The sequence below is a fragment of the Hippocampus guttulatus genome, chromosome 18 (assembly GCF_054856545.1).
Source record: "Hippocampus guttulatus isolate MCC_2025c chromosome 18, RoL_Hgut_1.0, whole genome shotgun sequence".
NCBI lineage: Eukaryota > Metazoa > Chordata > Actinopteri > Syngnathiformes > Syngnathidae > Hippocampus > Hippocampus guttulatus.
The window spans coordinates 2,397,922-2,425,784 of record NC_141278.1 but is presented as its reverse complement, the minus strand read 5'-3'; the positions used below and the strand labels follow the sequence as shown (position 1 = coordinate 2,425,784).

The 27,863-nt window shown below is 44.7% G+C and overlaps 5 protein-coding genes and 1 long non-coding RNA gene across 7 annotated transcripts; 3 read left to right on the top strand and 3 right to left on the bottom strand.

Annotated features, from left to right (window-relative positions):
• Positions 1-2,031: 2,031 nt before the first annotated feature.
• On the bottom strand, positions 2,032-3,840 carry LOC147190545 (uncharacterized). Its single transcript, XM_086137403.1, has 3 exons — positions 3,818-3,840; positions 3,657-3,718; positions 2,032-2,864 (listed from the first exon to the last, which is right to left on the bottom strand). Exons 1-3 carry the CDS (start codon positions 3,838-3,840, stop codon positions 2,131-2,133), a joined length of 819 nt encoding a protein of 272 aa, XP_085993529.1. The 3' UTR covers positions 2,032-2,130.
• Positions 3,841-4,377: 537 nt separating this feature from the next.
• Positions 4,378-8,204, bottom strand: tpbg1b (trophoblast glycoprotein 1b). Its single transcript, XM_086137655.1, has 2 exons — positions 7,769-8,204; positions 4,378-7,551 (listed from the first exon to the last, which is right to left on the bottom strand). The coding sequence occupies exons 1-2, from the start codon at positions 8,056-8,058 to the stop codon at positions 6,693-6,695; spliced, it is 1,149 nt and encodes a 382-aa protein (XP_085993781.1). The 5' UTR covers positions 8,059-8,204; the 3' UTR covers positions 4,378-6,692.
• Positions 8,205-10,776: 2,572 nt separating this feature from the next.
• On the bottom strand, positions 10,777-14,141 carry tmem222b (transmembrane protein 222b). Its single transcript, XM_086137404.1, has 6 exons — positions 12,755-14,141; positions 12,370-12,454; positions 12,264-12,295; positions 12,088-12,184; positions 11,728-11,858; positions 10,777-11,482 (listed from the first exon to the last, which is right to left on the bottom strand). Exons 1-6 carry the CDS (start codon positions 12,874-12,876, stop codon positions 11,395-11,397), a joined length of 555 nt encoding a protein of 184 aa, XP_085993530.1. The 5' UTR covers positions 12,877-14,141; the 3' UTR covers positions 10,777-11,394.
• Positions 14,142-14,835: 694 nt separating this feature from the next.
• On the top strand, positions 14,836-15,780 carry LOC147190542 (uncharacterized). The gene is made up of 3 exons (XR_015103797.1): positions 14,836-14,916; positions 14,991-15,086; positions 15,162-15,780. It is a non-coding gene; the product is annotated as an uncharacterized LOC147190542 (long non-coding RNA).
• Positions 15,781-16,755: 975 nt separating this feature from the next.
• paqr7a (progestin and adipoQ receptor family member VII, a) lies at positions 16,756-19,902 on the top strand. Of its 2 annotated transcripts, none has more exons than XM_086137520.1 (2): positions 16,756-16,838; positions 17,422-19,902. In XM_086137520.1, exon 2 carries the CDS (start codon positions 17,449-17,451, stop codon positions 18,496-18,498), a length of 1,050 nt encoding a protein of 349 aa, XP_085993646.1. In that variant the 5' UTR covers positions 16,756-16,838; positions 17,422-17,448; the 3' UTR covers positions 18,499-19,902. The 2 variants fall into 2 exon arrangements, with proteins under 2 accessions (XP_085993646.1, XP_085993645.1); XM_086137519.1 differs by having other exon boundaries at positions 16,772-17,038.
• Positions 19,903-24,435: 4,533 nt separating this feature from the next.
• sh3bgrl3 (SH3 domain binding glutamate-rich protein like 3) lies at positions 24,436-27,263 on the top strand. The gene is made up of 3 exons (XM_086137528.1): positions 24,436-24,588; positions 25,280-25,447; positions 25,799-27,263. Exons 1-3 carry the CDS (start codon positions 24,544-24,546, stop codon positions 25,862-25,864), a joined length of 279 nt encoding a protein of 92 aa, XP_085993654.1. The 5' UTR covers positions 24,436-24,543; the 3' UTR covers positions 25,865-27,263.
• The last annotated feature ends 600 nt before the right edge of the window (positions 27,264-27,863 follow it).

The following is a 27,863-nucleotide window of genomic DNA, read 5'->3' as shown; positions in this document are numbered from 1 at the left end:
GGCGGCAAAGCACTACTTTTAGGTGGCATTGGCCTTTTAAAAAAAAACGGCAAATGGTTGAGTGAGCAATGACTATTTGGGGGAATCATGTTTTGACAATACGCTATCGTTGATTCGGTTATGTGGTCAACTGTTGACTAGTGGAGTGTTATGCACAGACGCTACCCTCACAATTGCCCGCGACCCTCACAATTGCTCAAGGTAAGTTGAGCCCGTGTGCAATGCAAATATCAGCCGCTACGTGGCAGTAGAGCCACGGGTGTAAAAAGCACCACACAGCTGCGTCGACGAATTGATAGATTTACAAACCCGAAGGAAACTGATCATTCTTTTTGGAAAGTGGGTGAGAAATAAAATAGTTGAAATGCAACACTTGGACGTACGAAATGAAAACATGGCAAAGAATTGCGAAATGTATTCCATTACACCAGTGGTTCTCAAGTATTTTCTGTCATGCGCTCCCAAGAGGAAAACATTCGCGCCCCCGTCCCCCGCGCGACTATAAATAGTTTCATTTGTCTATAAAATTGTAAAAGCATAACACTGTATCCTTATGAACGTATAAAAGCATAAAAAAGAAATACGGACCAACTTACAACAAAGAACTGCTTTAGTAACGAACAGAAAAGATTTAAAGTGCATCTGAAATTCAAAACTCTGCCAATGAGAGCGTCACTGCCCCCTAACATAGTGGAGGTGCAACTGCACGTTATTTTAGGACAGTAAAAAAAATAAAGCATGTTCCCCGAGGTCAAACGCACCCCCCTTGACGGAGGCTCGCCCCCCCGCGACCCACTATTTGAGAAACACTGCATTACTGTACACCAACATATACTGATGCCCTGCTGGAGCCTATCCCGCCCGGCTATCCTTGGGAAGTAGGCGGAAGTCACCCCGAACCGGTTGCCAGCCAATCGCAGGGAACGCAGACGAACAACCATTCGCGCTCGCAATCGCACCTGGGGACAATTTCGAGTGTTCCATTAACCTGACGTGCATGTTTCTGCAACGTGGGAGGAAACAAACCCACGCAGGCACGGGGAGAACATGCAAACTCCACACAGGAAGGCTGGAACCGGAATCGAACCCTGCACCTCTGCGCTGTGAGGCCGGCGTGCTCACCAGCAAACCGGCTAAATTATTTTAGTCTTATTCGATTGACAGAGGTGAGTTGTGATGACATGTCTACTTGATTAAGTGGTGGATCAATTGCACTTTGAAGGTACAGTACGGGATGATTGATTTTTCAATGTTATTTCAAACAATATGCATGAAAAATATTCCATGGGCTGCCATGTTTCGCCGCCATCTTTCTGCTATGGCTAACCAAAGGAGAAAGTGATGTTTTTTTTTTGCTCCTTATTGTCTTATGTAACATCTGCCATGCTCCGTCGTCGCTTGAGAAACTACAAGAAGTCGCTTGGGGTGACATTTTGCTCCCACCTCTGCTGAAGGAATCGGTGGTAGGCTCTCGCCCTGGCACCTTAGCGCTGCAAAATGCACTTGCTTGGAGTTAGGTCGTTGCATGTACTGTATTGGTTCGCACTAAATTCTAACCAACTTCGGTATAGTGTAGAATTGAGGAGACTCACGGCATTTGGTCGCAAGAAGGTGTAGTCAGTATGCGTTTAATAAAAACGTCATTTCCTTGAACATGGATTTCAAAGAAACACTAGTTTGCAAGTGTTAACACAAAGCCAAGACGTATACATTTTAGTGTCAATTTTCAATAATTCACCTAAATTGAGTTTTTTTTTTTTAATGCCGGAGGTGAAACCATCTCGGAAGTCGGCCTCGTGTTCCATTGAAATTTAGAGTGTGCAATAAAAAGGACCACCCGTGTCAATTTGAAGTTAAACCTTGGTTTTGACCAGCATTTTTGTGAGGCTCTCTATTCATTTCTAAATGACAAAATTAGAGTTAGCACACAGGTTTTGTGGCTCAAATGGGGCTGTACTGCAGAACAATGTCCTTTTAAAGACCGTTTCTAAAACATGGCTGCAAGTGTAAGAAGTAGCCCCTAGATAAGCAAAGCTCAAGTACCCATTTTTATTTCCCAAACACCAAAATGGCTATCGTCACTCCCGTAGGAAAAAAAATGAAATCCCATTCAAGTGAAATGTCGCCCGGTCAGTGCCTTAGCTTGACTCTGGCCCACTTGGTCTCTTGGTGAGCAAGGCGGGGAGCGGGCTTGACCCCTCGGCTCTTTTGGGGCGCGGGGTGCTTCAGGCGCCTGATGCGGGCGCCACCGAATCTGTTTGGGATCGTTAGGACGTGTGTCGGGGCGTAGCGTCGCTCATTGAAACCCGCCTCAGACGACACACTGGTCACCTGCTGCCGTTGACTTTGGAACCCCACCCGGCCGTGACTTGTGTAGATTTTTCGCTGCCGTCCGGGTTTCTGACCGATGAGAACTTTGGTGGCGGTGCCATTGGCCGACGTCTGCATGTTGGGAGAGAACTTGCGCATGCCGTAACCCGGCAAGTACAACCTCGACGACTTCCCCCGGGAGTGGTGGCCTGCGTTTGGTTTCTTGAGTCCTGCAGCCAGGTTGGACTTGTACGGTTGAAACCTGCTCAGAGAGCCTGAACTCGCAATGGCTGTGGAGAGGCGGGGCTTTTGGGGACCGGCTTTCTTGCCAGACACACCCAAGGGGTGTCGTCGAACCACCCTGAGTGACGAGTAGCCGCCGAGATAGGATGACAGTTTGGATCGTTGGTCGCCAAAATCGAAGACTCCGCCACGACTGCCGCTTTGGGCCGAGGCTTGTCTGAATTGATTCTGGGGAGGCTCGCCGGTGCCGACTTCGCGTTTCGGACCGCCGTCATCATCTTGCACAAAGCCAACATATGTCTTGCCTTGAGCTGCAAAAATAGAGTCATCTTTACAAGCATTTAGATCACTTTGGGAGTATTTGCATGACTATTTCTTTAAAAGTTTGAGCATACCCAAGACTGCTTAGGTCGCATACATGAGCTCTCAGACATAGTGGGACTTTGTCGTTTGAAAAACACAGGCCATGTATGGGAAAAAAAATTACAGTGGTTTATTTTTTGTGCAGTTCAATTTTAATTGAATCACCCAATTTTGTTACATTTTGAAAAATGGAGAGTTTATCATCTCAGATTTTCTCAAACGAAAACTTCAAATCAAGGATTTATGCAGTTTGTGTGAAAATCTGGTTTCATTTAAATCCATTTTATAAATAGATATTGTAATCTATTCTACTGGCAAATTGCTGCGGGGGGCCATTGAGACAATAGGATTTCCAATATTTTTAATTATTTGGGATTCTCAATTTCAGTTTGTAAATAATTTTTTAAATCCCATATTCTGAAAGAAAATATGTCAACTCCAATTAGTCATGAAATAGGAACACTTTCGGGCTAAATCTCTTAACTCATTCACTCCCAAAGACGTTTTTATACGTCTTTTCAGACTTGGTCCAGAATTGGCTGGTACTGAATGAGTTGAATATAAACATTAGATCATGATTCCAAGGTGACCAAAAAAAAAAAGTATTTAGGGAAGAGTTAGGACCACTGAAAGTCTCACTTTTGGAGGAAAGATCGGACAATTTTTAATTTACACCCAATTTAATTTCTCATGACACACCCCCAAAAAAATAAAAAAAAAATTAAAATTGCTGTACCCACCTTCTTGAGAAGCCCACAAACAGTGAACATGCTCTGCTGGAAGTAAGCAAATCAGCAAGACCCTGCACACACACACACACACACACACACACAAAAAAACCCAAACAAACAAACAAACCCTGAGACACCCGAACATGTCAAGGAATTGCAGCGCTACTTACCCCAAATGAATTCCACAAGCCATTTGTGCAGGCGGCCTGGGTCAAAGCGAGCGTCGCCACTCAAACCGACTCCAAGCTACTTGCTCTACACAAGCTCTGCACGCCGGCACGGCATCGCTTTTAAGCCGCCCAATCGGGCCTGATGGCTGTCAGGTGTGTATGGGACTTGGTTTTCATTGTTTGAATTTTTACCTGCCTCAGTGAAACTGTATTGCGAAAAAGAAAACGGTGGGAGAGTCCTTCCTTCCTTCCTTCCTTCGTTTCTTCCTTCCTTCCTGTTCTCATGCGACTGATGACCGCTTGAGTGCGGTGGCTTAACATCAAAGACACAATTTCCTCTGACAGGAAATGGGATTGGCACTGCTTGTTTCTTTTTTTTTCCTTCCCATCTTTGGAGTCAGAATTCTTTCCAGTTCACATGAAAGACACTCATTGTCATGTTGGCTTCCACACTTGACGCTTTTTATTTGCACAGAAACTGCTTTCATGATGTTATTTATAATTTTGCCCTCTGCCAAAAATCCAACCAAGTCATATTTTGTATTCGATTAACACCGCTCTTATGGTGTCAAAGTTTTATTTTTTTACAGTTCTAATGCTCAATTGGGAAACTCAAACATTGGTGACGAGTTGACGACAATATTAATCATCATCATTATCCAACTATTCATAGCAGCATCAACACTTTAACACAAAAGATCCAAACAAAGACCAGGTTGCTAACCATTTCTTAGCTAGTTAGCCAGCCGGCTATCAGGATCACGCATAAACAAATTTGCCAATACCGACAAATTCACTCAAACATTTGTCGCTGGATTAAACAACATCTCAGATTGTTTATGTTGTTATTCAGGCTCTACTGCCCGCGAGTTTGCTAAGTAGACCAAGCAAGAACGCATTTTCAGTTTTAGCGAGTTAGCTCGATATTTAAGTTTGATCGTTCACAGACAATCGAGCAGAATTATCGGGGGGAGGACAGGCCAAATTAGATGCCTCGTGAATTTGTAAGACTGCTTTGTTCAGGAAAACAGAAATAGTTTTTAGGGGAAATAAAGTTGTAATGCGAAGCGTTTCACGGAACAACAACACGTTAGTGTTAAACGGTGTAGGCAAAATCGGAGAAATAGTGCAACGCGGCGCAAATAACTTTTGTCGAAAGAAACGACTAGCAAAGCGGGGGCGGGGGGGCTCTTTGAAATGACCGCGTCTCTCGGGTGCTGCCGCACTATTGTCTTTCCCAGACGTGCCGCTCGATTCCAAGGCGAGCTATCGATGCGTGAAGCCGATGATGAAGTATTCTGCCATTCGCCGCTTTCGTGTCTCTTCCTGAAAATGGGTCACGGCCGTTTCCAATCACCCAGAAAGCCGTCGATGGTGCCGACGCTCCTTTATTCGCTTCTCTGGGACTACGAGATCCTCTGCTTTTCTGAAAATGTACAGAAATGCAATCTGTAAACGCTATCGGGGTTCGGCTTTAAAAGCTCGGGATCGGTTTGGCGCTGGGCTTGGGGTTTCAAACCAGAGTAAGCCACGCCTTTGTGACATCTCGGCTCGATAACTGTAAAGCGCTTGACTTTGGGGTCCGTCAGTCTTCCCGCAAGCATCTCCGGTTGGTCCCAAAAGCTCGCAAGAGGGAGCACATGGGCCCCAATTCTGGCATAACCTTCACTGTCTCCCAGTCCATTTTAGAGGTGATTTGAAGGCACTTGGTTTTTGAGTCTCGGGCCAGCTGACCTCTCTGAGCTCGGTTGTCATTTGAATATGGACGGCCTCACAGCTGTTGCCCGTCGTATTTGAATGTTTGCAAAACGAAAAAAAACAAAACATTTTAGCAAGTCCTCGATATGTTTGATTGGTTTATTTACATGACGTTAATAGCACTGTCACCAATGATGCTATTGTCTTTACAAATTTTAATGTGTGACCGTAATCTGCATACCAGGCCAGAGGTTGGTGATGTGACTCGACGCTTTTTCTTCGATACGACATTATGATTAAAACAAAGCAAGACATGACCCGCCATATGCGGACTTGTTGCGGAAAGACTTTTTATGTGTGCGCCCGTGCACAACACAGCTCACAATTTTATTGGGATCGCATTGAAAATTGGTCATTTGGGAATCCAACGCAAGATCCCGACACGGGGCCCAAAAAAGGTTCGCACTCTACATTTCGTTTCGGTCGAACCACCGTACGTTTCAACTCGATGAGGCTTGTCGAGACGGCGGCGCTTTGCGTCGTTTTCTTGTGGCATTGCACGCGCGGTAAACCGCCAAGCGGTGAGTAGGAGGACGCACTTCTTCTTGGGCTTGAAAAAAAGGAGAGGCTTTTCCCCGAAATAACCGAAAGCACAGCAAAATGAGGGGCAATGAAATCTTTTGTCGCCTCAACTCAAACCTACACGAGAAGATATTTATGCCTTCTCGCGTGAAAGAAAAGAAAAGAAAGGAAAAAGCAAACGCCCATAAAATGTCAACTTCAGTTGTTCCCGCTGAATGACTCTGGCCGCTGTTCTCCGGAATCATCTGGATCTTATCACGGGATGAAAGAAAAGGGAGAAAGTTCCTTCAACAGAAAAAGGTGGGGCTGGCTTTTGAAGCGCTTTGGCCTCCGCGACTGGTTCTCATCATTGTGACAATAAAAGTTGAGGCGCAGAAACAAAGCAACGCTTCACGGGGGGAAAAAAAGGGGAGGGGAGGGGAGGGGCTCAGCCTGTGCTGAATTATCCTCCTCCTCCTCCTCCTTCCTGATGCGGAGGGCTAGAAACAAGTCCAAGTTGCTGCCAGATGCCCGCGGCGGGGTCGTCGCTCGTTCATATACAGAGAGGTGTGCAAGTTCTCCACGGGTTTCGGGTTCCGGCGGGATCGCCGGGGTTTTACGCGTCCGCGCCCGAGGACGCGCCCTGGGACAGGCGGGGGTCCGAGTCGATCTCGAAGCGGTAGCGGTAGCCGTCCCACACCTCCCTGCAGGCATCGCGCATGTCGTACACGCGCTTCTTGATCCCCCTGCGGTTCAGGTAGAGCACAAAGAGGAAGACCAGACCCACCAGACCCAGCACCAGACCCAGAAAGACGTAGGAGGTCTGCAGGGCCAAGTGGGCGCCGGCGCCCCTTTGCCGGCAGCCCAGGCTGCCGGCGGCGCCCACCGCAGAGAGCAGGGAGGCGTTTCTCAGGGCGGCGGGGAAGGCGCAGACCAGCGCCTCGGGGTCGCGCACGCGTCCCCGGGAGCGGTTTAGCCAGCGGGCGAAAGGTTCCAGACCGCACACGCACGTGAAGGGGTTCTCCCCCAGGAGGATCTCGGCCTCCGGCAGCGAGTCCAGCTCGTGCAGGCCCTCCTCGGGGACGTTCTTCAGCGAGTTGAGCCTCAGGTCCAGCTCCCGCAGAGCCCCCAAACCGGCCAGGGTGGCGTTGCGCACGGCCACCAGGGAGTTGTTGGCCAGCAGCAGCCGGCGAAGTCCGCCCAGCTGGGAGAAAATGCGCGGCGGCAGGTAGTAGAGGCCGTTGTGCGACAGGTCCAGGCCGCGCAAGGAGGTCAGGGCGCTGCGGCGCAGCGCCGCGGCCACGTCCGACATGGCCGACTGGTTGCGGAGGGCGCGACTCAGGTTGAGCTGGCGCAGCGATCGGTCGGCCACCGCGAAGGCCTCCGGGTGGACCGCCGCCAGCCGGTTGGAGCTCAGGTCCAGCGAGCGGAGACTCGGCAGGCCGGAGAAGGCGTGCGAGTCCACCCCGGAAATCCTGCGGGACACGTTGATTGAAATTTGTTGCCGTTAGCATGAATCGTGGAGCAATGTCAAAAGTAAAATAGAACGGCAAGAAATGGAAAGACTTTTTAAAAACCGCTCAATAGCTTACATGGTGTAGCAAAGTTCACGCGCATACATGTACTTCTTTGAAATTGTCACGGAATGACAAAGGCTTGATGAAATTGCGATAGATGGAGTGATGGACGTACTTGTTGTTGCTGAGGGAAAGGTTGGTGACATTGTGGAGGCCCTTGAAAGAGTCCCGTCCAATGCGGGCGATGTGGTTGCCGGTAATGAAAAGGTTCCGGGTGTACCCGGGGAGCCCGAGCGGAACGCCCCGCAGGTCCTTGGCCACGCACTTGACCGTGTGCGCCGCCTCGGAGCACTCGCAGCCCGGCGGGCAGGAGGACGAGGACGGGGACGGCGGGGCGGAAACGGAGCCGAGCAGCAAGAACAGCAACGCGCAGCAGAGGAAGCCGCGGTCGCTCGAGTCCGGCATCTTTGGCAGGAAACAAAAAGGATGAAGAAGAAGTGGAGAAGGATCACATCTTCACCAGCTGCCGTTCCCGAGTGGCTCCACGCCTCGAGTGCGGAGCCGAGCACATGCGGCCACCAGCGGCCGCGAGTGGGGGGTCGGAAACGAAGTGTGTGTGTGTGGGGGAGGCGGTCGGGGTCCTTTTGCGAGAGAAGGAAAAGGGGGCGTCGCTTCCTCTCCAAACAAATCCAGTTAAGTGAAAAAAAAAAAAAAAAAGAGCATCGCGCACGATCCCGACGGGGAGGAGCTTCAAGTTGGGGGGGGCGGGGGGCCGGATCCGGATCCAGTGGGTCAGCATCAGACGCAACGCTGCTGTTGTTTCTTTCAAAAGAGATGCTCTCCGTGAATAGATTTGTCTTTTCCAAACAGGGAATTTAAACATGTCAAAAGTCACGACAAGATCCAGATTAAATTTTAAGCAGCCAAATGTGCGATCCCAAAGAAATCGAGATTACAAATGCAAAAAAAGAAAGTGATCCAGCTCAGAATTGCATTTTGTTGAACGACTTATCCGTACGAGATCCAGAGTCAGATTTGGATAAACGTTGTGCTATTGCTGCCAAATATGGAATATGGATCACATCCATTTCAAAAAAAAAAAATTCCACACATGCAATTTTGACCTGGTCTGCATTCAACTTGTAATATCGTTGCTGATTTATTGACTTCCAAATCAGTAGCATAGATCACATCCAGATGAGTGTGCGATCTGATTTCGAACTCTTCTTACGTGACTCTCAAATGTGCACATCCACATTGGTCTGGGGAGGAAGGTCAACTGCTGGTGTCATTCGGATCCGAGTGAGTGAAAAGTTTGAAATGGATGCATTCAATCCAATTAAATTATAAAACGGTTTCGAAATGTGTAACCTGGATTATTGCAAGAGTGCCTTTTTGAAATCGCTTCCGAATGTGATATCTGGATTAAATCCAGGTTCCCTTTTGCCATCTACATTTTAATGGGAACATACTTGAATGAAAAAAACCTCCAGTTTGATATACATGCCTCTCTTTTTTAAAATATATTTTTTATAATAGGTGGCGACTTCCCTCCGACTGACTGCATCCTGTCCCGTCAGCAGCCTTTTTCTCCCGAGATGATTCCCTTTGAGCCTGGCCGCGTTTGATGTCGATTTAAAAAGCATCGCGGGAACTTTTGGCTCAGATGCCGACTGGATGTTTGCCATCTTCCCGCCCAGGTGGCCGGCAAGCGGGTAAGTGAGTGAGCGAGCGAGTGGGGGTTGGGGGAGCAGACTTGCTTGCGAGGGGCCCTCCTTTCATGCGCACAATCATGGCCCCTGATGGAGCCTTTGGAGTGTGGGCAAAAACGGTGAGGGGGGGGGGCGGGTTTAAGTATCAAAGCAGGAACTGAAGGGGGGTGGGTTCTTAATGACTCTCTAATCATTTGAAGAAAGAGATCAGACAGAAACATTTTTTTAGAACAATAATAAACATCTTTATTAGTAGACATATGTTGATGCATTCCTGACCGCAGAGTGCCTGATATCGCGGTTCTGCATGGCACTGGTCTACGGTTCTGTTTTTAGGATTAGAGAGTTTGGGAGTCTCCGGACCGGCCTAAGCGTATATTAATAGCATTCCACTACCCCCCCCCCCCCCCCCCCCCCAGCAGGTCTCCACATTCCATGACCTGCGGGCTCCTGGTTACTGCAAGGCACCAATATGGGACATATTTTTAAGAACATTTTTTGAAATGAAATTCTCAAAAACAGTTGATCTGTCACGGCGATATTCCGCGGCCTTGAAACTATTGTAGAAACTCTGCAATTATCATCTTTAAGGTCAGATCCAGAAGCAAGTAGAACGTTTGTTAGCTTCTCATATGAGCAGGATTGATTTTGGATCAGTCGCTACAAGTGTCAAACATTCAGTCCATCGGTTTGAAACATTTGCGCCAAATGAAGATGTTGACTTCTATGTTAGCTTGCTAAAACAAACAAAAAGGAGCACTTAGTGAATATGCAGTCTGCTACATGAGTTTATCAGTGACTGGCTAGCTCATTAGTAGGATTGACCCCCCTTTTTTGGGGGGGGGTGATAAAACAGCCCAGTTTGGATCATTTGCGACCGATGTCATTCATTTGACCCCAGCCGAGTTCTATCTTGTCATGCTTAGCTGCTAAGCGAAGGAGCACAGAGTGAAGATGTCGACTGCTTCCTTGGTATCAGGCGTTGACTGGATAGCTCGTCGGCAGGATTGACCGACAATTTGTGAACAAATGACTTTCTGTGCGCATCATTTAATGCTTCGTGTCCTGCATTCGAGTCTGTTTGAAATGTTTGCGCCAAGTGTAAATGTAGACTTGGCTGTTAGCCTAGCATGCGAGCCGGCTAGCAAAAAAAAGCACAGAGTGAAAACTAGCCTTAGCCCTGTTATTTTTGCAGCACCGTCATGCAGCGACGACGATGCCGGCTGACTTTGAAGTACAGAGGTGGAAAACAGCAGGAGCCATCCCGGCTACCTGCTGCTTCCGAAGAGGGGGGGGGGGGGGGGCTGAAGGAGCTATTTGATGGGGGACAATGGGGGGATTTGGGTGCGCTAAACCGCAGCCGTGGCAACTGAGGCGGAGTGATGGCCATCATGTGGAATTAAAGGGGCAAAAATAACACGGGGAAAGTGAAGGCTGTCCAAAAAAAAATAATAATACCTCAAAACAGCGCTCAAGTTGAGCTGGTCTTGGTATTCGGAGCATTTTGAAGCACAAAAATTAGGAGCGCTACGCGCCTCAGTCGAAGGATTATAATCGGGACACTAACATTTCACACGATATGTGAGCGTTAAGCTAGCAGACTTCCATTTGGATGAAATTTCAGGGCCCGTTTGAACGTTTAAAATGTGCAAGTATGTTTGGTACATGAAGCTTCAAATGGCTAGTGAACATCTTAACAACTTATTTGAGGAACCGTATGCGTGAGTCTTCTTTTCCTTTCCAGAAAGTGATGCTATCATGAGACTCTTCCGGTCCTTGACAGCGACGGTGAGGCAGGTCTGGAACATATCCGCCGGGGGGGAAATGAGTGTGTGGCAGTTTTGAATCTCGGGAGTTGGCACTGACGCGCACGTCAACAGCATGACGATACTATTGGGCAGTACTGAAAACAGGTTTTCCTAGAAACAGATGTGTATTATTGTATTATTATTGGTGTTTCTGTGGTGCGTGGCAGTCGTGGTGCGCGTGTGTGACATTCATTGTGTCTCTTATAGGTTTTTTCAAAGTCTTTTTTTGGACAAGAAAAAAAAAAGGCTTTGCAATGTTTCCCAACGTTCCCTGGGGGAGGTCACCGGAGGTTGATGGCGAGCGCCACTGCCACAATGACGCCCAGCAGTGTGAGGAAGGGCAGCCAGGTCTTCAGGAAGCCCGCGCAGCTGGAAATGGAAAATTCCAAAGCAAGATCAATTTGGTACTCTGAAAATTGGGAGCGAAGTCAGCTCTCGACGCCACGGAAAACGCCGGTCAAATAGTTCCAGTTTGTGCCGTTAAAATGGTTGTTTGCGCTGTTTGATTTCTTGAGAGACTGATGCATTTATTGTCAAGTATCAAAACAAGATGCAAGATAAGAACGGCATCAGTTAAAAGCTTTTCAAGACGTCGCGTGTTCAGTGTGCGTTACCTGACGTGCTTTCCGCGCAGGAGCACCAGGAGGCAGAGCTTGACCATGTTCCACGACGTGCTGTTGTCGTAGCGCATCAGGTTGAGGGCCATCGCCACGTGGGAGTGGCAGTTGTCACAACACAGGTTGTGCTGGGGGAAAAAACAAACAAACGCTGTGCTAGCTTTGCATGAGTCTCCATAATAAGGGTAGCCTAAATCCATTTTTTAATCTCACCCTTTGGATATTTACGTCCATCAATATTTGTTGCTTTAATTTAGCTGTTTTGCCCCTCCCCCCGCCATAGAATATTTAAAAATGTGTTGATCTCATTAAGTAATTGTGTAATTTATTTGCTACAAATAACAAAGAACAATCTACCATCCTGTGCTTGTACTCCTCCGAAGCTTCATGCACGGCAATGTCCCAAGCGCTGGAGCCACTGGCGTAGACTTTGCTTACGTCCATCATCCAGTACCTCCAATGATAAATGATAATATCGTGTAGAATGTGAGTCAAGCCTCATTTATAGAAGCCAAAACATGAGAGAAACTCACTTTGTTGGTTTCCCGAAAGCCATGTTGTCTTCCTGCATGACAAAGGAAACGCTTAGCGTGGCGTACACGCATACATGTACCGGTAATCAAAAGTATCTTGACTTACGGAGACAAAATAAGGTCCAGCAAAATCTCGAATGACTCCAGTGGAAGTGCAGATGCCCATATGCCCAATAAATGGGAACAACCATCTGGCAAGACCAAGAAGACAGTCATATAATTTAAGTGTGTGTGTGTGTATACAGTGTATATATACATGTATATATATATCAGTGTGTGTGTGTGTAGATAGAGAGAATTTCTGGATCAATGCTTTATAGCCATTATTTAATACATTGTGTTATTATGAAGGAAGCAACAATGGACGTTTGGCAGTTAGCTTGCTGAAATGACGGAACTGTCACTTCTTCTAGCTCACATCCGGGTATTTTTTGCCCAAACGAAATAGAGACCCACAACGCAGAGCTGGCTAGCTAACTAGCTTAACTCACGACAACACGGGGATGGGCGTCCACACGATACAATGAGGGAAGCGACCGGCCAGTGGGTTAATCTTTTCCGACGCTATGTGGTAGTTCTTCATGGTTTCCGCCTTCTCAGTTGAATCGGCCATACTAATCTGATTTGGGGGGTGGGTGGGCGTAAAACCAATTTCCCAACAAACACCACGTCCGGCCTACGATTCACCCAAGGGAGACATAAGCAAGGGGCGAGAAGCTTCCGTTTGAACTCAAAGTAAAATACAGAATTGTGTTTGTCGTCAGCGTCAAAGTCAACGTGACATTCGTACATCAATTACATTTGGATCAAGTATTTTTTCGTAAACAAATGTTTGTTATGACCCGGCGGCAAAATATCGTTGCGGTGTTTTATTTAGGTAAAGATTCTTATTTTGAAATAAATCATAAAAACTTGTCGGATTTTTTTCAATGGTTTGAACTCTTCTTTTGTCTTTACCTTTTTATATTTACGGCCTCGAAATGTTTTTCATATATTCAACGTAATTCAGACTTGTTAATACGTGCACATGTTGTCTTCTGTTTCATGGTCAAAATTTACGTACTGTATGTCTGTGTATTATACTGCCCCCTCGTGGACAATGTGCACACGAGCAGGATGAGGACAATTAAAAATTCAAAATGAAATCGTAATGGAGTGTTTCATTTTTTTTAGATTCTATTTTATTGTGTTATAGTCTTAGTTTTAATTAAATACAATACCGTAGAGTGCTATTTTTTATGTTGTTGGCGTTTTTAGGGAGCTGGAACAGTTTAATGGCACTTCTAAAAGAAAGATGATGATTATAGTTGTGAGTGTTTTGAGTTATATTACAGTGGAATTGTTTTGTGTGCTTTTCTACACATTTTTGTCCACTAAATAAAGTATAGAAATAAAAACTAATTATATTTAGGGTGCAATGTATCATTTTTGGCCAGTCGAAGGACTTCACAAGTAGATATTATCGACGTTTTATCCGCCAAATCCAGCACAAACACCATCTCACGATTGATGGAGCTGGAAAGTTGCAAGTGAAGCGTTATCTGCTAACAAAAGGCCAGCCCAAAAACCTCCAAATGGGCCTTGTGCGCTTCATCCTGGCTCCCATTAGAGGTGATAGGCCATATATTGTACACGGAAAGCCAAAACAAAGTGCTCAGCAAAAACAAGAGCAGCGTATTAATAAGAAAAGCCACACCAGTGGCGAGAGGGCTCTGGGAATTCTCCTGGCGAAATGCCGCCTCCACATGATGTGAGTGCAGCCAATTAAAGGCTGGAGATGGACCTCCATGTGTTGTCCTTTTCCCGTGCAGTCAAAGAAAAATGTCAGCCGTCTGCTCGCTTGTGGGTAGGCAACATCTCTTGGGATAGAAAGTGGACAGATCACGGAGAGAAGATATAATCATGCGCTTTACTGTTTGTTTGTGTTTGTTACGCAGAAAAAAACCCCCAGAGAGCATTACTCATCTATGATATTTTAACACTAAAACTAGGACACTAAAACTAGGATTTGGGTTAAATGTCTCTGCATACAGAACAATACAGCTACGTTACAGAAAATATCGGACTGTAGTAAATTTGGCTACTTTCCATTTGTAATAGGTGTGCAGTACTTGAAAGCTGTTGTTTTGAATATTGTTCATCGTTAAGCACTTGAGGTAATGATATCGGTAAGCAGGAAAAGCTTGTACTGTACAACCTTAGCGCTGTCACACCCACTCCTTGCAAGTCTGCAGAATGCCATCCGCGGTTTTCTTTAGAAATGTATCATCGAGAGTCTAGACCAGTGGTTCGTAACCTTTTTAGAGGTACCGAACCCAACCAGTTGATATGCACATTCACTCAACCCTTCATGAGTGAAAAGTAAATATACAGTAAATATTCCCATCCCCGGAATTCTATGAAAAGGAATATCCTTCACCCGTAATAAAAACCTATCCATTACCATTTTGACTACATATTACGTGTTACCGGAACTTGCGTGTTACCGGAAGTTGCGTAAGCGAAAACTGCCACTACCCGTAACCCGGATGGAGGCATAATGCCGCGGGAGTTTAAATAAACGAAACGCCCACTCGATGCGACGGAGAAGACACAACGCTGAGACAAGTTTTCACTTCGCGTTTTTCGATCATCAGATTCTAAACGACGACGTGTAAGTGAGTTTTATTGTCGAGCGTTTTACTGTATTTGTCACTGATTTTAACTTTATTCACTTACGTCCCGTAGAACGCGGCACTAGCTTGAAAGCAGCACCCACTCGACACGACCGAAGAAACGTCTTCGCTTCGCCGTTTTCATTCATCAGATTCGAAACGAAGACGTGTAAGTGACTTTTTTTTGGCGTGCGTTTTACTGTAATTGCGAACGATTTTAACTTTATTCACTTACGTTGTGTAGATCATGGCATCGAAACGTAGAAGAACTGTAATGACTGGAGTGGAGCGAGTGAAATGCATCCGTTTGAGCGAGGCTGGACACAAAGTTAAAAACATCCAGCAGACACTTGGAGTCGGAAAGACGCAAATCTACGAAACTTTAAAAAACAAGGCATCGATTCAACTCCTGATGACAAGCCACCATCCAGCAAGGAAGCAATGCAAATGGCAACAAAAATCCTTCAGTATCCACAAGAATTACCAGATATCGGTGATCAACGGGACAGTTACTTGCAACTAGCAAGAAAACTGTATGACACGCAGGCAAACATTGTCATAAACCAAAGAATGCATCCAACAAAACAATCCAAAATACACATTCCCCCCCCCCAAGACAGACAAAATAAAAAAGAAAAAAAAATAAACATTAAAATACTGTACGTATTTTACTGTTTTGATTTTTTTGGATAGTTTTTATTATATAAACAGTTTTTGGACCGTATATTTTTGTATTTTATTGATTGTGTTGTTACACGTGCATTTTGTCAACATACTTGCAGGTTCATAAAGGACATGTACCATGCTCATTTCCCAAATGAGAAATTTCTGTTATCAGGACAAATTGGACAGAGTAAACACGAGTCCGTACTATATATATTATATATATATATATATATATTTACTGTATGTATATTTTTACAAATTCAAGATATAAAAAAACACATTTATTTAAAACAAAAAAAAGTTTATAAAATGTCAAGGGATAAGTTTACAGTACTTTTTTTTTTTTAAATGAACGACGTAATATCACGACAATCACAAGTTGACTACTAAGCGAACTAAATTTCCCACAGCACTCATTGGACAAGCAATGTCGATGATCGAGCAATGTCGATCATCTGCAGCCAGCGATGGCCAAGCAGGCGTGTCATAACTAATTAACATGTTGAGTCGCGTGTGTCTTACCCTCCATGACAGAGGCTCCGTCGAACCCCTGAGACCCACTCACCGAACCCCTGGGGTTCAATCGAACCCAGGTTAAGAACCACTGGTCTAGACTCAAGTATGTAAAACAAACCCTTATTAAAGAATGTTTTAAGCTTAATTTGCTTTTTCATTGGCATATGGCTGTTTTTCGAATACTATATTAATTTGCTGATAAATGTTTTTCACTGTCATTTAAAATTTAATTTCTAACAATTAATTTTGTTGAATTTTTAGTGCTTCGAAATTTGGCCCAATTACCTTCGATGACAGTACAATAGATTATACAACATTATTTATATTACACCAAATGAAAATCTGAAATCACGATGCGGTCGTACAAACTGTCAAATCGTCAAAGTTTTACTGTATATTCTCTTCAAAGAGTTTGTCATTATTCTCAACATAGAAACTTTTGCAATAAAACATAACTACAAGTTGAACGTCAACGTCCCCTTTTTCTCCATCGGTGAATACAAATGAGCGATACGCGGGTAAACTGCCCCCACGAGCAATTTTGCTATAATTCCATTTTAAACCCACGCTTTTATTTTGTTGACAATGTTGGCCTTAATTTTTCGCTTCACTTCCGACCAGGAACAAGACACCACCCTCCTCATCTGTTGCATATTTCGCGTGTGGGCTAGGAAGACGACAGAGTCTGGACTGACAGACGCGGGCAAGTTGTTTGCTGGTGAAAAAGGCGGCCGACGCGGTGAGAAAAAGCTCCTTAACATCAGCCAAACATCTCTGGAAACTTTTGTATCTCCATGACAGCAAAAAGTGCGGAAGAACCAACTTTCCCAACTTCTTCGCCGCTCATGTGGGCTTCACGACGTCAGATAAGATAGCTTCGCTTTTCCTTTTTTCAATTCTTATTTTTCACTCTCACACTTACAGAACAACTTGGCAAAGGTATTTTGGCTTAACTTTAGCGACCTTAATAATAGTGTGAATGAAATGATGCATATTGAATGGGCGCCCAGAATTCATCTTCTGTCGTGAGTGGAGGGGGTGGGGACAGTGTGACGTCATTCACAGGTCGGCGATACCCGATGGTGTAAATTCTCCCGTTTTATATTTTTACAAAGTGAACAGAGCGCTACTTGCTTTCATGATTAATTTTGATGATTCGTTGTTTGTACGGATGAATGTATGTGTGTATGCATGCATGGATCGATGTACAGTATGTAGCTGGATAGACAATGCCTCGGCAGCCATGAACATCGCGACACGTTACCGATGTATATCAAGTTTATGAAATCAATTCCCAAACGGTTTTCCGTACTCGTCCGCAGCTTCCCGCCGCCACGACGACCATCGTGATGGAGCGAATCGGGCGGCTCTTCATCAGCCTGCAACAAATCAAACAGTTCCCCCGTCTGCTGTCCTCGGAGGCGTCTCCCTCCTTGCCCGGCACCTTACGTGACACCGAGGTGCCCCACTTCTTCCGCGAGCGCTACGTCCGTGCCGGCTACCGGCCCCTCCACCAGTGTTGGCAGTACTACTTCCTGTCAGCCTTCCGTCGCCACAACGAGACCGTCAACATCTGGACGCACCTGCTCGCCTTCCTGACCCTCCTGGCCAAGATGAGCCACGTGGCCCAGACGGTGGATTTGGCGCGGGACCGGCACGCATGGCCCCTGCTGATCCTCCTCCTGTCTGCGCTCAACTACACGACGTGGAGCGTGGCGGCGCACCTCCTGGGCGGTAAGTCGGAGCTGTGCCACTACGCTTTCTTCTTCCTGGACTACGTGGGTGTGGCGCAGTACCAGTACGGCAGCGCGGCGGTGCACTACTACTATGCGGCCGAGGAAAGCTTTCACCGGCGCGTGGGTGCCATTTTCATGCCCGTGGCGGCGCTTCTCAGCGGGCTCTCCTGTCTGGGCTGCTGCTACGGCAAGTACCGCAACCACACCCTTCCGCCTTGGGTGCGCAAGGTGGGCCAGGTAGCGCCGTCCACCATCGCCTACGTGTGGGACATCAGCCCCGTGGCGCACAGACTCCTCCTCGGCAATGCCGACACCGACCCGGCCTTGCCGTACCACCTGAGCCACATTGCCTTTTTCCTGGGCTGTGCCTTCTTTTTCGCCTTCCCCGTGCTGGAGCGCTGGTGGCCCGGAGGTTGCGACTTCCTGGGTCAGGGCCACCAGCTGTTCCACATTCTGCTTTCCTGCTGCACCATGTGTCAGATCCACGCCTCGCACCTGGATTACAGCGGGCGACGGCAGGTGTACGCGCCGGAGCACGGCGTAGACCGGGCGGCACTCTTTGTCGGCCTCTACGGACTGACGCTGCTCGTCTGCCTGCTCATCGCCGCATTCATGTTGAGGAAGGCCAAACGGCTGCTGGACCTCCAGGCCAAGTCCAAGTGAAACGGGAACGAATGACTACCTCACCGATACGTACAAGTGCTACTGCAAAATATGAGGTACGCCTAACGAGCTCCAATACAAGAGCGCGACACCTTAATTCACGGTCCGGAGCCACTTGCGGCATGTGGACGTTTGTCGTCACCATTTTGTTGAGTCTCGCGCGTCCCACACAATCCTTGTTGTTTGAAATGATATAGCATGCCGTACGTGTAACCTAGCCACCCCCCATGTTTTCAGTGACAACAAAAGTGTTGCGTAACATCCCGAGCCAGCCTAGCGTGTTGTTTCACAAAATACAGCGGAGAGCGCCCCCCCCTCCACTCAGCCCAAAGCGGAGACGAGTGGCTTGTGTTTTGTCCTTTTTCAAGAAGCGGCTTCCATTCTGGGACCTTTTTAAGAAGCTTCCCGAGGCGTGATTGGAAAGAGTACAAGCCTCAATGTGTCCCCTTCAAAACAAAATGACTGACTTCCGAAAATATAAATGAAGACGAATAATCAGGAGTTTTTAGCGGGGCCCTGGCTAATTTCATAAAGCATTTATCTGAATTTGCAATGCATGGACTGTCACCTGCAAAGGATGAGCAGTTTTACTTTCATTACTCACCCAGTCAGCAAAGGCATCTGGCCCGGATTCGGCATGAAGCTGGCACAGCTGGCCTTGAGTCGGCACTGGCATAATGCATGTGGGCCGAACACGGCCCAACAGTGGCAAAGGAGGCACTGGGTTGACTCTGGCAAACCAGATGAGGGCCAGTTGTGGAGTGAAGTATTTGGGCCAGAAATCAATTTACAACTCCGGCCCGTATATGGCCAGCCAATATTGTGCCACCCTTAAATGCAGTTTCAGATTTATTTTTTCAACACACAGCCTTGTTTTACAATTGCACACCGATGCGGAATCGCGATGTTCAATCAGGCCCACAGGATAATTCAAAAATGAAAAAAATGCATAAAAGACACATAATTAATATTTTTAATATGGTGCAATTCATTGAGTATCCGCTAGGGGACACTGTTTTGACCAGAGAAGGAGACGAAAGCAGCCTCAGTCCGTCACTGAAGCAGACCCATGACAGCAGACGCTATCAATAGCACTCTCACATTTACACATTTAATAGCACTCTCCTTAGTTTGTAAGGTGTAGGCAGGTATTACATTTAGATTTTATATGCACGTGTAAATGGTTTAAAACTTCCTTTCTTTATAAATCTTGTTTAATCATAAAGTGCATTACTATATTTTTCAATACCAATTACTTGTTAAAGTTTGTACAAGCGGTGGGATCAGTTGCAATGCATATAAGTGAATGATAAAAGTAAATTGCACATTTGTTGAGGGAAATGTAAGGTGCTTCATGAAATGTTTTGTAAAAGATACGTTCATTAAATTTCAACATTTTCCAAATGTTCTTGTGCTTCTTTATACCAAAACAAAGGAAAGACATATTGTTTTGGTTGTTTATAGCAAAGTATGGTATTATTTTAATGGTCCGGCCCACTTGACATCTACCGAGGCCGTATGTGGCCCACCATGTGAAATGAGTTTGACGCCAGTGATGTATAGTAAGGCGTTTTTAGCCGCAAAAAACAACCATGTACAGAAAGGCGTTTTTAGCCGCAAAAAACAATCATGTACAGAAAGGCGTTTTTAGCCGAAAAAAACAACCATGTGTAGTAAGGCGTTTTTAGCCGAAACCCCCCCCCCCACCATGTATAGTAAGGCGTTTTTCGACCAAAAAAAGACCATGTATAGTAAGGCTTTTTTCTAACGAAAAAAATGACCATGTATAGTAGGGCGTTTTTAGCCCGAAAAAAATGACATAGTATAGTAAGGCGTTTTTTAGCCTGAAAAAACGACATAGTACAATAAGGCATTTTTTAGCCCAAAAAAACCCGACATAGTATAGTAAGGCGTTTTTTAGCCTGAAAAAAATGACCATGTATAGTAAGGCGTTTTTAGCCAGAAAAAACGACCATGTATAGTAAGGCGTTTTTAGCCCAAAAAAACGACCATGTATAGTAAGGCGTTTTCAGCCGAAAAAAACGACCATGTATAGTCAGGCGTTTTTAGCCGAAAAAAACGACATAGTATAGTAAGGCGTTTTTAGCCAGAAAAAACGACCATGTATAGTAAGGCGTTTTTAGCCAGAAAAAACGACCATGTATAGTAAGGCGTTTTCAGCCGAAAAAAACGACCATGTACAGTGAGGCGTTTTTAGCACCCTGGACGGGGTTTGAACCCGCGCTGCCTGGACGGCAAGCCAGCATTTATACCTCTACACCACCAGTGACTGTGAACTGCTTTGCACGATAGGCATATTTGACATGCACTTTGGAGGGTTTGCAGGAAAAAGTAACTGTTTGCTGTTGTTTTTCTCACGTCACTGAGCTGGGTTTGAACTGGAGTTGCCTGGACGGAACACCGGCGTTTATTCCACTACACCACCAGTGACTGTGATTTGCTTTGCACAATAGGCACATTTGACATGCACTTTGGAGGGTTTGCAGGAAAAAGTAACTGTTTGCTGTTGTTTTGCTCACGTCACTGAGCTGGGTTTGAACTGGAGTTGCCTGCACGGAACGCCGGCGTCTATTCCACTACACCACCAGCGACTGTGATCTGGTGTGCACGACAGGCATATTTGACATGCACTTTGGAGTTTTTTTTTTTTATTCTTTTAGCCGAAAAAAAAGACCATGTATCGTAAGGCCTTTTTAGCCCAAAAAAACAACCCATGTAGGCTAAAAACGCCTGACTATACATGGTAGTTTTTTTCGGCTAAAAAATGCCTTACTATACTATGTCGTTTTTTTCGGGCGAAAAACGCCTTACTATACTATGTCGTTTTTTTTGGGCGAAAAAACTCCTTACTATACTATGTCGTTTTTTTCGGGCTAAAAAACGCCTTACTATACTATGTCGTTTTTTCGTGCGAAAAACGCCTTACTATACTATGTTGTTTTAATGGGCGAAAAAACGCCTTACTATACTATGTCGTTTTTTTCAGGCTAAAAAACGCCTTACTATACTATGTCGTTTTTTTTGGGTGAAAAACGCCTTACTTTACTGTCGTTTTTTTCGGGCTAAAAAACGCCTTACTATACTATGTCGTTTTTTTCGGGCTAAAAAACGCCTTACTGTACTGTCGTTTTTTTCGGGCGAAAAAACGCCTTACTATACTATGTCGTTTTAATGGGCGAAAAAACGCCTTACTATACTATGTCGTTTTTTTTCGGGCTAAAAAACGCCTTACTATACTATGTCGTTTTAATGGGCGAAAAAACGCCTTACTATATATACTATGTCATTTTTTCGGGCTAAAAACGGCTTTCTATACTATGTTGTTTTTTTCGGGCTAAAAAAACCCTTATTATACTGTCTTTTTTTTGGGGTGAAAAAACGCCTTACTATACTATGTCGTTTTTTTCGGGCTAAAAAATGCCTTACTACACAATGTCGTTTTTTTGGGGCGAAAAAATGCCTTACTATACTATGTCGTTTTTTTCGGGCGAAAATCGCCTTACTATACTATGTCGTTTTTTCGGGCGAAAATCGCCTTACTATACTATGTCGTTTTTTCGGGCAAAAAACGCCTTACTATACTATGTTGTTTTTTCGGGCGAAAATCGCCTTACTATACTGTCATTTTTTCGGGCTAAAAACGCCTTACTATACTATGTTGGTTTTTTTCAGGCTAAAAAACGCCTTATTATACTATGTCGTTTTTTTCGGGCTAAAAAACGCCTTACCATACTATGTCGTTTTTTTCGGGCGAAAATCGCCTTACTATAATATGTCATTTTTTCGGGCTAAAAACGCCTTACTATACTATGTCGTTTTTTTTTCAGGCTAAAAAACGCCTTATTATACTATGTCGTTTTTTTCGGGCGAAAATCGCCTTACTATAATATGTCATTTTTTCGGGCTAAAAACGCCTTACTATACTATGTCGTTTTTTTTCAGGCTAAAAAACGCCTTATTATACTATGTCATTTTTTTCGGGCTAAAAAACGCCTTACTATATATACTATGTCGTTTTTTTCGGGCGAAAAACGCCTTACTAGACTATGTCGTTTTTTTCGGGCTAAAAAACGCCTTACTATACTATGTCGTTTTTTTGGCGAAAAACGCCTTACTATACTATGTCTTTTTTTTCGGGCTAAAAAACGCCTTACTATACGATGTCGTTTTTTTCGGGCTAAAAAACGCCTTACTATATACTGTCGTTTTTCTCGGGCGAAAAACGCCCTACTTTACTATGTCGTTTTTTTCGGGCTAAAAAACGCCTTACTATACTATGTCGTTTTTTTAGGGCGAAAAACGCCTTTCTATACTATGTCGTTTTTTTCGGGCTAAAAAACGCCTTACTGTACTGTCGTTTTTTTCGGGCGAAAAAACGCCTTACTATACTATGTCGTTTTAATGGGCGAAAAAACGCCTTACTATATATACTATGTCATTTTTTCGGGGCGAAAAACGCCTTACTATACTCTGTCATTTTTTCGGGCTAAAAACGCCTTTCTATACTATGTCGTTTTTTTCGGGCTAAAAAACCCCTTATTATACTGTCTTTTTTTTTGGCGTGAAAAAAACCCTTACTATACAATGTCGTTTTTTTCGGGCGAAAAACGCCTTACTATACTATGTCGTTTTTTCGGGCGAAAAACGCCTTACTCTACTATGTCGTTTTTTTCGGGCTAAAAAACGCCTTACTATACTATGTCGTTTTTTTCGGTCGTTTTTTCGGCTATAAGCGCCTTACTATACATGGTCGTTTTTTCCGGCTAAAAACGCCTTACTATACATGGTCGTTTTTTGGGCTAAAAAAACCTTACTATACATGGTCGTTTTTTTCGGCTAAAAACGCCTTACTATACATGGTCGTTTTTTTCTGTCGTTTTTCGAGTCAACAGAGTACGGTGAGCCACTGTATCAAATGCCCTTGGCGATACGTGCCCCGCCCCAATTAAACTTGAGACTTAATGACGCTGAAAACATTACCAAGCATTCAACACGCCACGCTGCACTGCACAGCTGAGCCCGGATGACTGTAACGTACTAATTGGGCATTACCCCTCAGCATCATGTGTCCATAAAGCTGATGATTATGGTTCCACACCAAACCCACAAGGTGTTTTGGGAAATGCTGGAGGAGCTAAAATCAAATACGGTCTTTTTCCTTTATTATAGGGCAGATATACAGTATATTTGCCCTATAATATATCTATAGCTGGCCTGGAAACGCCTCGGGATCCGCCAGGAAGAGCTAAGAAGTGGCTGGGGAGAGGGAAGTCTGGGCTTCTCTCCTAAAGCTGCTGCCCCCGCGACCCGACCCCGGATAAGCGGTGGAAAATGGATGGATGGATGGATATATTACACTTAATTGAACGGTGTACATTGAAACGGAAACATTTATTTTGTGAATGTAAATACTTTGTTTTTCTTCTTTCTACCCACAATCTTGCTGCTGTAGACTGTAAATTTCCCCAGTGTGGGACACATAAAGGATATCTTATAAAGTTGTTGTTGTTGGGGGGTTTTTTTTGTATTTTTTGAATGGGTTGTGTGCCTGAAATAAAATTCATATTCTAATTATTTGCACAACTTCATTAGCTTTATATATATATATATATATATATATATATATATATATATATATATATATATATAAATTTAACCCGTTAAAGATGCAATTATTTAATACATTCTATTTATTATGATTCATTGCAATAACTAAATTCATCGTGTGACTCATTATTAATGATGTAGTTCCAAATGTTTGTCATTTTGATATAAAATTTCTAATTTAAATCCCCTCTATTTTGCCTATATGCTACATTTAAAGCTACAATTCTCCACTTGATTGTTTAACTTCAAAATAAAAAGGAGAGTGCAGTAGACCGCCCACCTTGTTTTATTTTGAAAGTTTCACATTACTTCTGCAGCGGGCTTTCTCTCATGTAGCTTGACGCGATCACGCGAGGCCACCGCTTGGCGAGAAGAACTGCCGAAAAGGGAGGAAGAAGAACACGAAGGGCCCAAAAAATGGGGATTAAACTGTACTACACGACTGTAACTGCCTCACGGACGGTGAGTGGCTTAACTGAGCGTCGCTAAACTCCAGCCCCCCCCGGTAAACTAACAGCGGCGAAGGCTCGCAGCAGACACACCCAGCCTCATTTTGCTAGCTTCCTTCTGGCGGGCCCGCGGACGACAACGTTATAACCTTTTAGACATTAAACTTATTCTTTACAACAAAAAAAAAACTGTACAAATGTTGTAGACGGGGTTAAAACCTCTACGGGCCTTTTCCCAGAAGAAGAAAAGAGGCCAACAACCTCGAGCGAGTCCCCCTCCCCGCAAAGAGCCACCCAATTGTGCATTTCTTTTAAATGCCATGATATAAATGTATAATTGATTTAAATAAATGCAAATGTTTATATTTGTATTGCATTGGGGAAATGCGTACTTTTGTATTCGTAACATTACACGAGGTAGGCCCAAAGCAGACCGTATTGCCATTTGCTATTCACGGAGTCAGCACTAAATACTTGTTGATGACTTGACCACCATTTCTCCACCATAATGGCAGTTGAGATATGGAGTGTAAAGAGTCGATAAGCGGCAGAATGAAAAACAAATGCATCGACTTCCAACGTGGGAGTGGGTGCTGTGATGAGAAAACGATCTCTTCATCATTTTTATTCTGTGGAACCAAAATGCAAAGTTTAAAACACACACACACACAAAAAAAAATGTGTTTGAACTCACTTTTTTGCAGGTCAAGTCCCAGCAGGCAGAAGTGATGCGCATCCTGGACAGCAAAAACATCCAGTACAAGCTGGTGGACATCTCGGTTGGTGGCGAGCTGCGCGACGAGATGCGCAGCAAAGCGGGGAACCCCACGGCTGTCCCGCCGCAACTCTTTAACGAGGACCAGTACTGCGGGGTGAGAAGTTCACCTATGCTGTGGAAGTGTATTTTCCCGATAGGAAATCATGCGACATGAATTCAGGCACCAGGCTAAAAGTTTAAATTCACCCCTAAACATTCTTAACTTTTAAAATAGTCCAAAGTGATAGTCACCACAATCGAGTAAAACCTAAATAAAGCTACACACTACACATCCTTTGAAGACAAACGTGTAACAAGAGAGCGAGCATTAAAAAAAAAAATGTATATATACACACACACACATAATAGAAGCAGGAAAAATTTGAACAAAGTTGGTGCAAACAAGTTCGGTGGTTTTCGCAGTTTCGTGCTAGTCATTCATATTTGCACCCCCCCCCCCCTGCAGGATTACGAAATGTTTTCCGAGGCGGTGGAGGCGGACACGGTGGATCAGTTCCTGAAACTGGCATGAGTCATAACCTTCCATCCCCATCACCCGTCAATCACACTGAAGCCCCTCATTGACACCGACTTTGATTGGATGCCATAACGACGAATGCCAAATACCCTCACGTCCCTCTTTTGCTTCAGCATCGTGTCGGCCAAGCTTGTCTTAAAATGATTTCGCAAATCGCTGTCATCACTCAGTCTTAATGACGTGGTCTTGGACTTAGAACCTTCACCGTCCTATGTTCCCATGGTGCGTTGAATGCAAACATGCTAGACCAAATTATTTAAAAAAGATATATATTTTTTTCCACTGGGATCATTGACAGCAATTTTAGGTCCCAGCTCCCATCTTGAGGAAACTCTGACATTGATTTATATGGAAGTCTTCATATTCTGTTTACTGCAGAAGCTGTTAGTGTTTAGAGTTTTTGCTTGTTTACGCAGGATTTTGTTCAAATGAGGAATCTGACTGTATACAGTGTCAGCTCTTAAGTCCAAACAAAATGGCTTCCAAATGGATTGAATCGACTCACTTGGGTAAATAAGACCAAATTACAGAAAATCGACCCCCACACCCCAATTTTGAAGACGCCCGATGCTTTGCTCTTTGTTTCAGTAACTACCATTCCTGTCATTACGCGTTCTCCAAATTGTAGCACTTTTGCTGTGTGTGGGGGGAGGGGGGGTACCACTTTTGAGTTTTCCTCTGGACTAGAAATAACGACTGCATTAAACGATGCGCCCACCAAGTATTCTAAGCATCTTAGCTGTTAGCTTGTCTGTCAAGACAGGCCACAAATGTGAAAACCAAAATGCATTTCTCTGGTCAGAACATTTGAGAATATCCGCAGGTGTTTGTAATTCCCTTCCTCTCTTTCCTAGTTCCATTTGAAATGTTGTATTGTTGACTGAAAAGGACCAAAAAGACAGCACTTGTAGTGTTCGACCATGTAGCCGGTCCTGGCCGTGACCGTTAGGACCCTACGCACTGAATTATTGACACGGAACGAGGCTGGCGCGTCTCACTGGACCTGTCACTTCGCCGGAAAATATGAAGGGATCATTTCTTTTTGCCTGAATCTGTGTATTGACATTCGGATTCGAGATAAAGGCATTTACCTCACGGCGGGTACATTTCAACACCATTCAAGGGCATGCAATTTAGATTTGGGCGCAACGACGGGCCTGTATTGTTTGCGCACTTGTTTTTGTAACTCCGCGCGGATGGACGTGGAAGTGTCCATTATGTTCCAGTCGCATTCCTTGTCTAAGCTCTTTGCTTTGTGTTTGGAACAATTCCCCTTGGCCAAAATGAGAACAAGTAGAAGAGTAGAGAATAAAAAGCTGTTTATCTTCCAAGAAGATTGTAATATGTCATGTACGGGTTGCAAAACGAAAAATAAAGTGTTGAATCAAATGGTTTCAACGTGTGTGTGTGTGTGTATATATGTGTTTCTTTTGTTTGTTCAGTCCGGGAAGAAGTTAGTTATCTATGTTCAATTTTTGTCATGTTATATGTTCGAGCCAAGTACATGAGGTTGACAAACCCTCGACTCTGCCATCTGCGCCAGCAGAGACCTGAAAGTCAACACTAGTGATGGTTCATTTGCATCGGCTCAGTGAAAAGAGCCGGCTCTTTTTGGCTCTCAAACTGCTCTTTTATCTTTAGCTTTTCTTTTAAATATTTATGCCAAATTTAGCATTTACACTTGATGCTTTACTCAGCATTAACATGCTGAGTAAAATAGTGAGTATTAACTGCAACAGCAGCAGTGAACAAAACAAACATAAGCTACTCCTTGCTTTATTTTAAATTTGCAGTCACAAAAACTAAACGCTTCAACTTGGACGGGCTGATCCGGCTCCTTCTCTCAGTAATTATTTGTCCAGTCTTTGAGAAACACCATCCTGACGGGACAGATGTTGCTACAATGCACAAGCTACTCTCCATTACTTTGACCAAACGGGGGGTAGACGGAAGCTCGGTATTTCCACCAGCTCAGTGGATCAGCTGCCCTTGA